We start from the raw sequence: 17,255 nt of genomic DNA, 5'->3' as shown, positions 1-17,255 counted from the left end.
TTGCAACACCATGGAATTATAAAACAACTTTGCTGCGAAAGAAAAAAATTCTTTCGAAACAAATACTTCTATATGAACACTGAATTGTACAGAAGATACTTTTCTCTACTCAGTTTGTATTTCAAACATTCGTTGTGGAATAAAGATCAGATATCATTCACATGAGTTCTACTTTAAATGAATGGTAACAAATTGCACTTACATGGAACACTGTCATCCTCACTGGTATACACCGATGTTTCGCCTTAAGACACTTACCACAAGGCTCTTCAGTACCAAATTGGATAACATTATAGAAAATACACACAGTTCATTCATGAATTACGATTTTTAATGTCACGGAATAAGCTTATTTCGCGGGGCTTTTTGTCATGTACACTACCGGTAGTTGTGAATTTGGATACAAGTTCCCTGAAATATTTTCTACAGATAGGACGATTCGGAAAACGTTCATTGAAAATCCTTTCGGTCTCGTGAAAGTTACGCGTCGCACTGTAAATGAAAATCGCCTAAATTTTTTTCTTCCAATGGACGAGACTTGACCATTTTAGAGATTGTCGACGTGGTACATTTGTACTAATAAAACCGAAAACTAAATGACAATATTCTAACTGAACAATGATGTTCATTGTCGTACTGACATTTTTTGTTGTTTTTATAAACAGAAAATAACTTAACAAATCTTATCGGGTTGTTAGAATTGCCATATGGCAAATAAAAAGGAATATTTCTAGAAATATCGATAATAATGTATTTGTCTTCAGGAAATTATTAAATGTTGTACCATTTTGTAGTAAGTGAAGATATTGACTTCATATTCCAGGGTTGTGAAGTATTCGTCAGAAGCTCCAAAGTGATGTGTCACAAGACCCCCCTTTCCATTTAATTTTTTTTCGAGATGGCACTCAATCGCCATCTTGGAAGTTTCATCTGTCAATTTCACTTCAAAATAAAGTATCAATGTATTAATTTCATTCACCCCATTGACCCGTTCAAAAAATAAAAGGAGGGGCATTAAAGAAATGAACTGTATGGTTTTGGTAACACCTATTTAGAGGCACTCTGAATCCAGTGGCGTAGTGATTTTTTCAATAAAAAACTCGCTAATAGAAACTCCGATTTTCGACTAAGAAAAAATATCGTAGTATGCCCTGAAATTTTAATAAACATTCCAAATTTTGTCCCAAGGTAGACCTTTTAGTACTTGACATTTGAAAAAAAATTATTAAAATCGATTTACAACTTCAAATTTTAGGGGGGTGTTTCCATTAAAAATGGGTCACACTGTATATGCATGATTGAATTTAAATAAGCTTACCCTAATTATTGATGAGACTAAATTTGTTGCCTTCACACATTAGAAGTGACCAGTAGTGGGTCAGCGGAAGCTGACCCAATAGATTTTGAGTATTGTCAAATCAAATGCCTGCTACCCTTGAACATAATTTTCCCATCTTGAAAAGTCGTAGCAGCTCTTCTGTTTATGAGCATGGCTTGGATCCAGTTACTTATATTCGTTTCTATGCCTTTTTTAGTCGAGTCTATTCTGATAGATTTTTCATATTTCCAAATGCTCCTCGATGTTGAGAAATATAACCACCGGAATCTCTCCATTCTTGAGAGATTGGTTGACTTTCTCTGTATGGTCATGTTATGCTTAATTCACCAATTTTCTAGTCTGATGAATAGTAGAACTCTCCAACCAAACCGTCTGACCATAATTGGTCGATCTCATAGAAAATTCTCATCATAAAACTCAGCTGTAAGAAGCGTCTTCTTTAATTGATAGTATCCTCAACATTTCCACGCTCATTCTAGTTTCCATCTTACTACTGCGGCTTCCGAGGTCTTTTGCCAAAGTTGATGATAATATTCTCACTGGAGTCATGTGAAATCTCATAGATCCGATTGCCTTTAAACTTTTGCCTGATGGGGAAAAGAGAGTTTTCTTCTGTGGAAAATGACAGACGGAGAAGAAGACTTCCAAGTGGTTGGATTTTTCCCTCTCACAAGTTTGCCAGAAACTCTCCACAGAACAGTATGACGTTTTCAACTGAATTGACGCCAACATCAAAAGCATTTGTGAACGATTATCGAAATATCATCTACATTAATCTTGTTAGAGTTACACACGTATTCCATCTTCAAAGCCGAACAATAAGCGAGGAAGTAATAAAAAAATATAATGTTCCTGGTATATGAAAGGTTTCTATTGCCATGGGGATGGATGGAAATAAACTCTGCCACAAATGAAAACCATACGATTAATTTCGCGTTCTGTGTATAAGGTCCAAATATTTGAATACAAGCAATTCAATTCACAATAAAACCGGCTTAGAATATAACTGCTTTTTAACGCCGGTCGAATGATTTACTGCACGCTTGAATGCTTGTTCTAAATCACAGTGGAACATTTGTTGTTCCATTTCAGCCATTACTTTTTTATAGCATTTTCTCGTATTATGTGAAACTTGAACGATTTCTGAAAGAGATCTGATATAAATACAGATGCAGTCAAATCATTGTGCTGTTACTAGAAAGTTTCTTTTTGTACAACTGTCAAAAAGACATTTCTGCATCTTCATTGATGCGTTAATGTTCACTTTTCTTCACCGTGAAAAAAAGTAAACATCAAAACTAAACGAAAGATTTCTCATGCAGTGAGAAACATCCGCCATAACAGTGAGAAATAACTTTCCACTGTTATCACGATAACCCAAGTCAGTCATAAATTGTTACATGTCAGGTTGATATGACACGTTCTCCATGTTGACTACGCTACGCCGACAATTCGCGTGCAATATCCAAGTATCCCATTGTCGGCGTTTCCATAACAACAAAATCGAAGCACTGGTGCATATGGTGCGCACTTTAATGGTGACACTGTATATACTTATCTGAGCAGGTAGTTTTTTTAGGAGCTCCGTACATAGAAAGAAGAAAGCGAATGCCGTTAGCGATAATTTCTTGTCGAGTTGAATTACTAATTTTAAAAACTTCAGCACATTGAACTAAATTTTGTTTTTCAAACATTTTGAAAACTGTCAACTGTAAAATGCAGATGTCGTATCACAGCCAGTTATCGGCAGAGGTGATTCAAGAATTTCGGAATCGAAAACAAGCAACTACTTCCAATCAACCTGCCATAGTTTATAATAATTGCGTTTTCCATATAAACAATAATAGTCAGAATAATATGAATAATTAGATTTGTTATCACTTGTAATCATTCATATAAAATGAAAAACTATTTTATTTTTCAACTACTGGAAACCTAGCAAACTAGTACTATATTGCTGTATCGCTATTGTTCCAATCTTTTGATAGAATCAGAATCAACGAACTTAGGCGTGCGCTGCGTTATAGAACAGTGCTTTCAAAAAATTGTTCTTCAGCGCCTTCTCTATGAAAAATTACTTATACATGTCAAGTTTCATCACGATCGGTTGAGCGATGTAGAAGTTTATCACTTACCAACCAACCAACCAACCAACTAACAAACATACATTTTTATATAGTAGAGTAGTACTTTGTTGCTGTGCGCAACATATTACTTGTCATATATACATAGTATGCGCAGCGTTATAGAACAGTGCTTTCAAAAAATTGTTCTACAGCGCCATCTAGTGGCGAGTTACAGAAAAATTGATAGCCTAAAAACCTTCTCTATGAAAAATTACTTATACATGTCAAATTTCATCACGATCGGTTGAGCAATGTAGAAGTTTATCACTTACCAACCAACCAACCAACCAACCAACCAACCAACCAACAAACATCCATTTTTATATATTAGACTAGTTGTTGCCCGCGGCTTCGCCCGCGTAGAATTTGGTAGTTGTAATACTAATTAGTACTATGTTGCTGTATTGCTGATGTTCCAATGTTTTGACAGAATCAGAATCAACGAACTTAAGCGTGCGCAGCGTTATAGAACAGTGCTTTCAAAAAATTGTTCTACGGCGCCATCTAGTGGCTAGTTACAGAAAAATTGATAGCCTAAGAAACTTCTCTATGAAAAATTACTTATACATGTCAAGTTTCATCACGATCGGTTGAGCAATGTAGAAGTTTATCACTTACCAACCAACCAACCAACCAACCAACCAACCAACAAACATCCATTTTTATATATTAGAATTACATTGCGTCGAATAAGTTTCGGTATCATTCTCTTGGTATGGGTTACAGGCCTGCGATTATTTCGAAATTTTTATTCTTTGAAGTTGCATGAAAATAGCAAACTTGAACGTAAAATATTATAGTCTTCTTGAAGTTTATTGAACTTAAAGTTTAATGTACAAGTTTGAAAATGTCCTTATAGAACGAAATTGCAGTAACGTTAGTTACAAATGAAAGTGGTAAAAAACATAGAAAGTTTCAATTCTCTTTTGTTCATTATGATTTTCATACCAAGTAGTAACATTTACATCCATCAAATCATTACATTTTTTGATTTTTTTATTTACTCCGGGATATAACAAGTTGCAGAAAATGAAAAAATAGTAGTTTCATAGATACATACCTATAGGAACAGATTACATGATAATATTCAGTTTTTGAATTGAAGGGGTTATATTTTTAGGAGTGATTAATTTTTTGGGAAAGAAAGTTTTTGGCTTTCTACTACTACATCTCGATACAACAAAATGAGGGAATCTTCCAAAGAAAAGAAGGAAGTAATCAATTTAGTAATTATGATTTTAGAGGTTTTTCGGGAAGTTGCATAAACAGATTCACAGCGCGTCATAGCTTTGGCAGCAATTATTTAGGTCTTCAAATTTCTACTTCTTGTAGTTGCATGGGAATACCGTTTCAAGTAGAAAATAGTATATTCTTCTATTTTACATAAGTTTCGAGTAACTACAAGTGGTAGAAAATAGTTTTTTGCGTTTTCATTAATGCGCGCTTTAATGGTATGGAATTCATAACCAGCTTCATCAATCATAGAAGGCTGTGATCATAGTATTTTGACAGTTCAAACCATTAAACAAACTCGATTTCTGTTGCAATAAACAATATTGCACAGCCAGTAAAACCAACAAAATTTTTTGTTTGGAACATGAATCGATTTGAAAATCACAATATTAAAAGTTTTATAAAAAATAGAATAAATTAAAAAAACACACATAGTTACTTTTATTATAGAACAAAGTATTGAGAAAAAAAAATTGTTTATAACGATTTTTTTTAAATAAACAATTAAAAAAAGAATAAAAAATTTTTTCAAAACCTCAAAGAACAATAGAATTTGTGATTAAAAAAAAACGGTTCCTTAATTTTAATATTTAGTTGCAAAAAACGATTGTTAATTAACAAACGCATTTTTTAGCAACAAAGAAATTTTTTTAAGAAACCATTTTTTTTCTAAAAATTATGATTTTTTCCAACTAACATGATGCAAAAAAAATTTTCGAATTGCTTGTAAACAATGTATTTGTTTATAATAAATTTATTAACAATAGCTGTAAAAAATTTAAAAACATATTATTAATTAGTTTTCAGCCATGAGACATTGAAACAATAAAAAATGAAAAAAATATGTAATGCATTTTTTATGAAATTATAATTTTCAATTGTTAATAAAAAAATAGAAAATAACAATTTTTTTATTTTGGCAACGGTAAAATCTATTTTTTGCCTATTAAGGATAACTTCACCAAAGGAAAAAAATGTCAGGGTTTTAGTTTAATAATTATAGGGATTTTTATATTATCTTTCAATTCAGAAAAAGTTATTAATTAACAAATTTATAATTAACGTTGAAACTGGGATAAAATTTTTTTGACTGCGGATTATTGTTTATTGATGTATCCCAACATCACATGAATTTTTTCATTCCTTTATATCTACATTTAATATGTTTAAATAATTTTTTCTGTTTTTATGTCAGAGTGACGAAAGGCGCGCGGAAGCCAGACTACCCGCTTTTGGCTCTATTTTCAGGGCTCTGTAAAAATTATAAATAATCGAGATACAGTTTTGGGAGTCGAGACTTTTTTACGCAAATTCATTGATCTTTTCAAATCTTTTTTCAAATTTCCAAAATTAGAAAATTTTCCGAGATATTAAGAAAAAACTGAAGCCCCATTTTTTCTTCAGTTAATTGTTTATAACTTTTGTAATTTTTATCGGCGCGTTTTCGGACCTTTCCTTAATCGAATGACACCTTGGTCGTAATTTTTGGACAGGGCTGAAAAATGTCACCAAAAAGAGCCAAATCGAGTACATGTGAACCAGACTACATCCACTGTAAATCAGCCTGTATATGTTTTTTCAAATTCATCTACCATGAGATATTTGTTAACATTGATGCTCACAAGAGGTTATAAGGTCAATGGTGAAAATCATATAATTCAATGAATCATTGGGATAACAGAAAACTAGAGGCAAATGAAATGTTTACAGTATTTCCTGATATTTAAATTAAATGCTGCCTCACAGAAAATCGTCAGGTTTAAATTTCATCAACCGTACTTTCATGCAGTGAATCAATATGAAGAACAAAAGTCCATTAGCACCTTCCAAAGGAATGTAGCACATTTACTGACTTGCCTATCATAAAATATCAAAAACTTGTTTATCATTCAAACTTACATAACATATTGTTTCAGGCCCGAATAAAAAGAGAAATAATTGTTCAAATATTGAAATGCTTCGGAGGTATTCGATCAAGGAACAATAGGGATGTTGATATTTATTTGTCTTGCTCTGGTCTTGGCAGTTTCTACTCGAGCAGGTGAGTAAGCACATTCATTTTGTCAATTATGGTGAGTGAGTGTTTTGAGCTGTATATGGTTTGCTTCATCAGGTTCCTATAAATCAGCGGTTCCCAAACTTTTTTCACTGCCGTATCCCTTGGGATAAATTTATTTCAAATTGTACCCCCCAAGAAAAAAAAGTTGCAAGAACATTAATCATGGAAAGTAAATATTTACGCAAGAGTTTTTTTTTATCTTTTATTTGACAATAAAGTTATTGTTCCAAAATTCGGCCTATATATGTTTCTAGTAAACTTAGTAAATTCTAATTACCAACAGTAAAAAAATAATAACAAAGTAAATACAATGTTTCTTATCACGAAAACATACTAAAATTAGCAGTACGCCAGTACTGTACTGTACTTTTCAACCACCACGTACGTAACGTACGACAAATACATAAAAACACATAAAGTCCGCCATTACCAAATATTTTCGGCGTACCCCCAACCAGGTCGTTGCGTACCCCCAAGGGGTACGCGTACCCCAGGTTGGGAAACGCTGCTATAAACGAAAAAATATTTTTTATTGATTTTTTGCATCAATATCACTGAGTAATATAGGTATATTCTGAAACATGTGATGTTTTCGATAAGTCCATTGTGACAAACTTCTTCTCGTTCATTGATGTTAGCTCAGGATTCATTTGGCTGAATTCTGTTCATGTGTAATAAATAATTTCTCGAGAACTTAGTTTGAATAATCAATATTTGCACTAATTTTGAAACATGTTCTGAAACATCGTCGATAACTATTTGTAAATTCCTTATTGAACTAACTAAACTGTTATAAGTTTGATAATTATACTGCTACCTAAAATCAAATTCTTAAAAATATAATGTTTCCAGAAGTAGTGACCTTGATAAAAAAACTTTGTGATTCAGATTCAGGAACATGACATCTTGAACATTTTTCATCATCTTTCAATTTATTGAGTGATGTACAGGGGGTTTCTTTGAAAAAATAACCTTCTGACCCCACGTTTATGCATAATGGAAATTGTGTGTCATGGCTTCGACTGAGAAGGTTGTTCTAGCAGCTGAGCTCAATAAATTGACAAAAAGTGAGATTATCGATCTAGTTATATCTAAAGTTCTACCTGACAGTGATTCAGAAAATCTGATTTTGAAAAATTTTCTCAGTGACTTATCCCGTAGTGCCGAATTAGTGGAAAATCCCAGATTCGTCAACAGTAAAATAGCTAACTGTTCTGAATCTCAATGCTTATTGACCTCTAGAAAATGTCAGCATTCTGATCGTGAGTTAATACTTCTCAAGAAATTATGTGATCAAATGACAAAAAGATTTCAAGATCAAGAAGAAATAATATTTCTCGTAAAACAACAGATAGCCAATTCTGTTACCTCAATAGTCTAGTTCACATTTACTTTTTTTTGTAACTTTTTCAGCCCTGTCCAAAAATTACGACCAAGGTGTCATTCGATTCGTATTTTTGCCTAGAAAGTTTAAGGAAAGGTCCGAAAACGCGCCGATAAAAATAACAAAAGTTTAAATAACTAATAGGACTACAACTTCAGTAAAAAGCTTAAATTGTTAATAAATTCATAATGAACAAAAAAGACTTGAAGCATATTTATCATAACTGCAATAGTTTGAATGTTATTATAATTATAAAAGCGAAGGAGCGAATGAAAAAGACAAGTATCAAGATATCACAATATTGAAAGTTTTATAAAAAATAGAATAATTAAAAAAAACACATAGTTACTTTTATTATAGAACAGAGTATTGAAAAAAAAATTATTCATAACATTTTTTTAAATAAACAATTAAAAAAAGAATAAAAAAAAAGTTTTTTCAAAACCTTAAAGAACAATAGAATTTATGATTTAAAAAAACGGTTCCTTAATTTTATTATTCAGTTGCAAAAAACGATTGTTAATTAACAAACGCATTCTTTAGCAACAAAGAAATTTTTTAAAGAAACCATTTTTTTTCTAAAAATCATGATTTTTTTCAATTAACATAATGCAAAAAAAAATTCGAATTGCTTATAAACAATGTATTTGTTTATAATAAATTTATTAACAATAGCTGTAAAAAATAAAAAAAAAATATCATTAATTAGTTTTTAGCTATGAGACATTGCAACAATAAAAAATTAGAAAAAAAATTCTTGTAATGCATTTTTCATAAAATTATAATTTTCAATTGTCAATAAAAAAAAATAATAATTTTTCAATTTTGGCAACGGTAATCTATTTTTTTGCCTATTAAGGATATCTTCACCAAAGGGAAAAAATGCCAGGGTTTTAGTTTAATAATTATAGGGATTTTTATATCAACTTTCAATTCAGAAAAAGTTATTAATCAACAAATTTATAATTAACGTTAAAATTGGGATAAACATTTTTTGACTGCGGATTATTGTTTGTTGATGTTGATGTACATTACATGAATTTTTTCATTCCTTTATATTTACATTTAATATGTTTAAATAATTTTTTTTATTTTTATGTCAGAGTGACGAAAGTCGCGCGGAAGGCAGACTACCCGCTTTTGGCTATATTTTCAGGGCTCTGTGAAAATAATAAATAATCGAGATACAGTTTCGTGAGTCGGGACTTTTTTTAAGCCAATTCATTGATCTTTTCAAATCTTCTTTCAAATTTCCAAAATTTTGAAAATTTTCCGAGATATTAAGGAAAAACTAAAGCCCCTTTTTTTTCACTTAATTGTTTATAACTTTTGTGATTTTTATCGGCGCGTTTTCGGACCTTTCCTCAAACTTTCTAGGCAAAAATACGAATCGAATGACACCTTGGTCGTAATTTTTGGACAGGGCTGAAAAATGTCACCAAAAAGAGCTGAATCGAGTACATGTGAACCAGACTATAAACAGTAACCAACCAACCGTCACCCCTAGTTTATAATAATGCATGGTAAAGTAATGTAATGCAGAGAGGTAAGGTAAGGTATCCATTTTTTGATGAAGAATTGCCATAGTGATTATAGGTTTTGGTAATTTTCAGGTTGGCAGGAATGCATAAACAAATATTGACATTACATTCCATTTCCATAATCTTGACAGCAGAAATCATTCATATGAAATAAATAATAACTTTCATTTGTATAAAATTATGAAAGACGCATATTTTATATCATTAATAGAACAATAACCAATAATTTATGATAAAAAAAATTGAAACAAATTAATGAAGGAGAAGGCATGGCAGGTGATTGCAAAAATAAAAGGGCTACCAGAGGAGCAATGTCAAAGATATATTGAGGCTAAAATTTTTCACAGAACACCGTAAATTTCCTTAATGATTTTATGGATTGTGGTCTTTCCCAAATGGTATGCCCACGCCTCCGACTGTTGCGAGGTTTCTTGCGATAAATAACTGAACAATTTTGTTAGATACATATTTACAATTTCAACAATTCATTTACTGGAGTTTTATAGTCAATTTCTCTTCTGGAGATATCGGTCCATATATTTTTTTAACAATGAAGGTGCTAACAATTTCACTAAATGTTAAAAAAATATTTTGTTCATTCTTGTCTTTCTGCTTCTCAGAATGGGTCCAACATTAAACCTCCTCCTTTTTCGTTTCTTTCTCTTGAGTAAAAGATACACACTTACCATCGACACGATCACGGCAATTTTTGTATTTATATCCATCAAAAGAAAAATCAAATTTCACAATGTGACGTTTAAGTCTATCTAGTGACATTACCTTTACACCATTCGGATATATCCGTCAAAGTTCGTAGTATGGCGCTTTCTGATTGGTCGGAGGTGAGAACGCAACGCAGAAAGTTGAAAATAGTCGGCTTGTTACCTTGCGTTCCTTTGCCTCACCGACGTTACCTTACCTTACTTTTTATTTAGAACGCAAGTGTGTTTTCTCAATGCTTCAACTTTCTTACCTTACCTTACCTCGTTACCTTGCGTTTTTATAAACTAGGGGTCACTTCGTCTCGGTCTGGTAAAAAATTATCCATGACGAGTATTTCTACTGAACAAAAAATTAACGCTCCGAAATCTGATATGAATTGTCTCTCTACCAATAAAACAAATGGCACTAGAAATGTAAATGGCAATAACCGGAATCCCCCATCAGCTGTTAATAGACCAGTGAACAATGATGTAATATTACTCACTGGATCAAGCAGAAGAACGAACCATAACATACAGGGCGTTCCCAGTGACAATGATTTGGAATGATTGTACGTTGGAAAAATCAAAGGTATTATTGATATTGATGTAATGCGGTCATTTCTCAGTGAATCGTTCCCTAATCAAGATATCAAGTGCTTCAGGTTGAATGCCAAGGGAAAAACAGTTTCTTTCAAACTTGGTATCTCGAAGTCCCTGAAACAGCTAAACCTGAAGAGTGAATTATGGCCTGAAAATGTGTTAATTAAGGAATTTGTGTTTTTTCCGTGACGACTCTGAAAGCGTTATATCTCGTGAGGTGTCTCATGAATTTTCCAAATTCTACTCCTTATTTCTCAATCTATTTGACAAAGCATTTCCGCCTGTTTTACGAAAAATCAGCAACACCCACCTTCCTAAAGGCAAACGCTGGATCACCAAGTAAATCATCAATGAAGGTATATTTCTTCGTGATGTTTTCAATCTGAACAGAACTCAACGTGATGAAATCGTTATTGAGCAGTATGAAATTATGTTGAAGAATCATAGAAAAAAAAATGACCATTCAAAGAAAGAATATTTCAGTAACGAATTTCTTGAAACAATATGAGCAATTGTTTCCCGAATTATTTTGAAACTGATAGTGGAACTCGGGTTCATGGTGTTCCTGTTATTCCTCAAGTCTCTAATGATTATTTCATTGACTCTGTAAATTCTCTAATCAATGATTCTGAGCCTGCTGGTGAACATCATCACGATATAAAAACAAACTCTTTTTTTCTTCATCCTTTAGACGAAACTGAACTTCTTGATATCATCAAGTCCATATCGTCTAAGAACTCTAGTGGCATTGATGAATTACCAGGTAGAGTATTGTTGAATGTTGCTGAACTAATCATTGAACCACTTACATACCTATTTAATCTCTCTTGTTGAGGGTTCATTTCACTCGTGTCTCAAACATGTTCACAAGAAAAATGATAAGCACTTAATTTCCAACTACATAGGTATTGCATTGCTGTCTTCATTTTCAAAAATTTTTGAAAAATCCTATCTCAACAGAGTTGTATCCTTTTGTGAAAAGTATAACCTACTCGCAAAAAGTCAATATGGACTCAAATCTGTTTTATCTACCCAAGATGCTACTTTTTCTCAGGTCAATCATGTCTTATCCAAATTTGAAAATGGCGAAAAATCGATCAGTATTCTATTTGATTTGTCACGTGCATTTGATATCATGAACCATCAACTTCTCCTCGATAAACTTTGTGATACTAGAATTCGCGGCCAAAGTCTAATTCGGACCACTCCATTACTTTATTGTATACCATTTCTGATGTTATCACAAGTTCAGTAGTATCTTCACTGAGTAGATTTGTATCATCAGCATATGATTATTACTTGAACTTTAGAGATGAATATTACTGGAGTTTTTTCCCAACACCAAATCGTTATTTTAAACACCTCCACACGTGTTTTGATAACCAAAGTGATCATCTTCAAAGAGAAAGATTGAAACTAAGAACTAGTGCGAGCTAATCCTATTTATGCTATAAAGGTAACCCATACAGGTAAACCATCCAGGCGTACCAACCATACAGGTATACCAACCTAAATCAATTTTACAATTTTGCCTTATCTATTATTTTACAATATATGTTTAAATAAAACAATTTTCAGCTAAATAAAAATTCTGAGTGAAAATATTTTATATTATAAGTGAAAATTATTTTATATGTCGAAGAAATCACTTTCGGGGGCGCCAAGAGCACTCGATAACTCGATTCAAACCACTTAATTTTTGCATTAAGATTGCAGCATAACCTTCGGAACATTATTCAGCACTGAAATTATCTTTTGACGAATCTTTTCATGCATTTCGGTCCATTCAATATTTCTATTATTACCGGAGGTCAGTCGATACAAAGGTTTCATGACCTTTGAAAATTCAGGAATTCAGGGATATAGGACGAGAGACCGATAAACTGTCTCACAAGGGTTATGGTTTGGGATGAAGGTAATGATGTTAGATCTTCAATCTTTCGAGAGTTGGGTCGAACTTCTCCAGCTTTATTCTCGTAGCCTATATAATTTATTGAAGTTTTGAGAAATGAACATTTGGAAAAATTAAAAGAAAATCCGGCTTTGATTAAAACGCTGGTAACTTCTCGAATTCTTTTTAGTGCTTCTTCGATAGTAGAGGCAATTATCATAATATCGTCCATGTGAATAATAACATAAGTTTATGCGAGATTTCCAAAAGTCTTCATAACGACCCGTTTAAAAACAGATGGTGCATTTTTTAAGCCAAACGGCATGGTTAGATATTCAAATTGTCCATCAGGAGTAACGAACGCAGTACGTTCGATAGAATCCGGATAAACAGGTATTTGGTGAAACCCGCTAGTCATATCTAGGCATGTGAAATATTTTGCGTTACTCAATCGGGCTATATGATCCGAAATAAGAGGTAATGGAAATTTATCATCGATAGTATTATCATTCAATTCACCGTAATCTACACACAAACGATCAGAGCCATCTTTTTTTGACGAGTAATATAGGACTGGCAAACGGGGAACAACTAGGGCGAATAACATTTGCATTTAACAATTCGTCAACTCTATTTAGAATTACCTACCTGCCTTTCTTCGGCACTAAGACGGCACGGCACGGTCGTCTTTGTACAGTTACATCAGGGTCCTTAAACGTATTTCGAGCTGCCCGGTATTTATACGGGTACTTGGAAACCCCGGAATAAACGAATTATGAAATTCTTCCAAAACAGAAATGAGTTTCATTCTATTATCTCCAGTTACATCAGTGTCAACATTATTCAAATCAATTTTACTATTAGTTTCAGCTTCATTGCACGCATAAATTTGTTAACTCTTGAATATTTCGAGATTATCGGAAGTTATATTTACATTAAACCCTTGTCCAAGAATTCCACGACCAGTCATTATGTCGTATTTTAAAAAAATCATCAGAAATAATATGAAGAAGAGTCTCTAACATATGGCCATTAATAGTAACAACAGGTAAAATTTGTAGCGTACAATTTGCATTAACATTTCCATTCCCCTTTGAAATTATAAAATTATTGTCTCTTTTGCCCGCAAATCGGGCTGCCAAACACTCTTTAACTAATGAGCAGTCCGCTCCTGAATCAAACCAAAATGAAAACGACTCACCACGGTGGACCAAGGAGAAAATCCTGAAGGTGATCCAGATCCCACTTCTGATGTCATCACTTTCGGGGGCGCCAAGAGCACTGCCTCTGGATGAACCTATGTTTATTCTTTACCACAACAATAACCACCCCACATAGAGGCATACAACATTTTGAAGAGATCGTTATTAGGAAATACAACCAGCACTTATCACGATAGACCCGCAAGTTTGATAACGAATCCACGGTCAGCAGGATCTCGACCTTTCTCGTTCGAGGTTCAACTGGCACTCCCGGTACCTCACTTCATACCCTTCGGCATTCCCAGGTGAAAATTATCAAACATCCCAAACTGTCTACCTTATACTTTTTTTATTAAACTATCTATCCTGTGACCGTGGCTACGTTTAGTGACCAGATGTCTCATCTCGGACCCAGGTATACCGCTATTAGCCTGGCAAAACATAATCGGCTTGAGTCATAAACAACTACTCTGAATTTTATCATTTTATTACTACTGCAATGAAAGTCTAGACGAAAGGTTTTTCCAGGGAAAGTTCCAACTATTGTTTCGTCTCCGACATATATAAACATATATTGTGAAATATTAGATAAGGCAAAATTGTAAAATTAATTTAGGTTGGTATACCTGTATGGTTGGTACGCCTGGATGGTTTACCTGTATGGGTTACCTTTATAGCATAAATAGGATTAGCTCGCACTAGTTCTCAGTTTCAATCTTCCTCTTTGAAGATGATCACTTGGTGATCGAAACACGTGTCGAGGTGTTAAAAATAAAGATTTGGTGTTGGGAAAAAACTCCAGTAATATTCATTACTACACCAAAGGTTCCAAACAGTGCATCATAAGACTTTAGAGATGTCAAGAAGGAAATTAATGAGATCATTGGCATAGATTAAAAATAACTCATGTCAAGGAAATTTCTTAATTCAGATCTCTTCGACATTCAGTCTCATTCCGATAGTTTATTTTTACAATTTGCAGTAACGCTCTAGTAGGTACTCATCCCATTTTTTCCTTGAGGAATGCAATTGCCGTTGAACGTTAACTTGTAATGTTCCGAATTCCGTAATTTGAATTGAATTGTTTCATTCGAGCTAGATAAATATCAACGAAGAGTGGAGAGAAAATGGATAAAAATCCTCAATCCATTGTTTTCCTACTGGTTTTCAAGCACGAATAGGAAAGGGACATGGGTATTAGACATAGTGGAAATACGTAGTTTTATTAGAGTTTAATGGGGCTTGTCGAATGAGTTGTTTGTTTTATTTTACTATTCTCACTGCAAAATCCTTTAAGTTGTCGAGAAGATTTTCTAAAGGGCACTCTAAATGAAGTGCCAGCACATCCAGAATATAACATGGACAAGGATTATTTTCGAAAGCTAAATACAGGGTGTAACATAAGTACATTAAAATATTCAAGTGACGTATTCCTGAGACAATTTTGAGAAAAAAAGTCTATATGAACTTGTGTACGAAAATGCTTCATTTCGGAGATACGGGGTGTAGAAATTGAATTTTTTGTTCGCTTTTTGAAGATAACTCTTGCAAAAAATAAGTTATATGCACGAAATTCGGTACTCGGGTTTTTTTTGACGTGGGAAATCATAATTTCGTAATAATTTTTATGTAACATCTAGAGGGCGCTGCGTAGGCTGTCATTATTTATTTCACATTGCCTTAACTTTTTTGACAGTAAACTTTTGGTACTTTTCATGAGAAAACCTAATTCCCACACCCTTTCCAAGTAAAAAAGGTATACCTCCTGAACAACGCTGGAGGTGATCGTTTTCGAAATATATACAATTTTCTATATCGATGCATATTACTTTATAGCCAAATTTGATTTCAATAATTTTTGTCACTCTCCGCTTGCAAATTAAGTTAATCAAGTCGAGTAGACTGAATTAACACCAATGAACGAGAGGAAGTTTGTAAGAACACAAAATAATTTCCTTAACTATGGCTCCATGTTAAAAGTGCCTGCAACATTACCAAAACCTGTTACTTCAAATGAGGACAATACTCTTAACGTTTTGGCATATTTTTATGCATATCCAAAAGCTTCCATTCGCAGTGCAGAAAAAGATTTAGGTGTATCACATGTTTCAGTACAACGAATTTTGAAAAATCACGGAATGCATCCGTATAAATTTACCAAAGTTCAAGCTCTAAAAGCAGAAGACTTCGAACGTAGAATGCATTTTTGTGAATTCCATCTGATTCATACACAGGAAGATCGGGAATTTTTGTCAAAAATAATTTGGAGCGACGGATCAAAATTTATGAGGGATGGTATTTTCAATAGAAGGAATAAACATTTTTGAGCTGATCATAATCCTCATAATTTAAAAGAAATGGGTTTTCGAGAAAAATTTGACCTGAATGTTTTCTGTATTCTGAAGAACAATGAAATTAGCTTTTTTATTTATGAAGACACACTGAATATCTACAAATATTGAGGACGACTTTACCCGATTTTCTTGAAAATTTGCCTTTAGAGGAATATAGGAATTCGTGGTTTCAACTGGACGAAGCGCCAGCTCATTCCACCCAGGAAGTTTCCAGGAAACTTGACAACCTCTTTGACGATCGTTGGTTTAGGCGTTTAGGGCCGTGGTATTGACCACCGAGATCACCCGATCTCACGTCACTTCACTTTTTTATGGAGTGTTTTGAAAGAAAGGGTATACAGTACTCCAGTGCCTACCAAAGAAGAATTGCGACGGCGAATAGTGCGGAGTATTGAAGACCTGGATCCCCAGAAAATTGAAAAAGCAACCACAAGTCGCGGACAAAAAACATTTTGAAGTGTTTAGAATGTAATGGACAACATTTTCAGCATTTATTGTGGAAATTTGATATTTTGTTTACAATTTTGTTATTTTGAATCATCCTATTCTGTTATTGTCTGTACTTTCACATGTTTTAGCCCACAAAATCTTACTTTTCACCTAGAAATGACTGATTTTTGGTACAGTTGTTCCCTGGAAATTTTGAACCATAAAAAAGGAAATCATTTTGTAACCTAACAAACTTCCTCTCGTTCATTGGTGGTAATTCAGGATACATTTGGTTGAATTTTTTACACGTTCTTACAATGATTTAATCACTTTGTTCATGTGTATAATGAATAATTTCATAAGAACTACGTTTGAATAATCGATATTTGAATT

At 33.2% G+C, this 17,255-nt stretch overlaps 1 protein-coding gene across 3 annotated transcripts in view; it reads left to right on the top strand.

Moving 5' to 3' along the window:
- The window catches only part of Lgr4 (Leucine-rich repeat-containing G protein-coupled receptor 4), a 329,080-nt gene that overhangs the window by 29,587 nt on the left and 282,238 nt on the right, over positions 1–17,255 (top strand). For 2 of the 3 annotated variants that reach the window (XM_074185451.1, XM_074185450.1), the window contains exon 2: positions 6,615–6,739. In XM_074185451.1, the coding sequence (XP_074041552.1) occupies positions 6,688–6,739 (52 nt within the window). In that variant the 5' untranslated portion in view covers positions 6,615–6,687. Of the gene's footprint in view, positions 1–6,612; positions 6,740–17,255 lie in introns of those variants that run through there. The other variant, XM_074185449.1, reaches the window with a different exon arrangement.

The sequence above is a fragment of the Leptinotarsa decemlineata genome, unplaced genomic scaffold (assembly GCF_025532065.1).
Source record: "Leptinotarsa decemlineata unplaced genomic scaffold, Ldec_3_MD MMD2_tig00026374_RagTag_RagTag, whole genome shotgun sequence".
NCBI lineage: Eukaryota > Metazoa > Arthropoda > Insecta > Coleoptera > Chrysomelidae > Leptinotarsa > Leptinotarsa decemlineata.
Note: the sequence above shows the minus strand (reverse complement) of the source record. Positions and strands in the feature narration are given on the sequence as shown.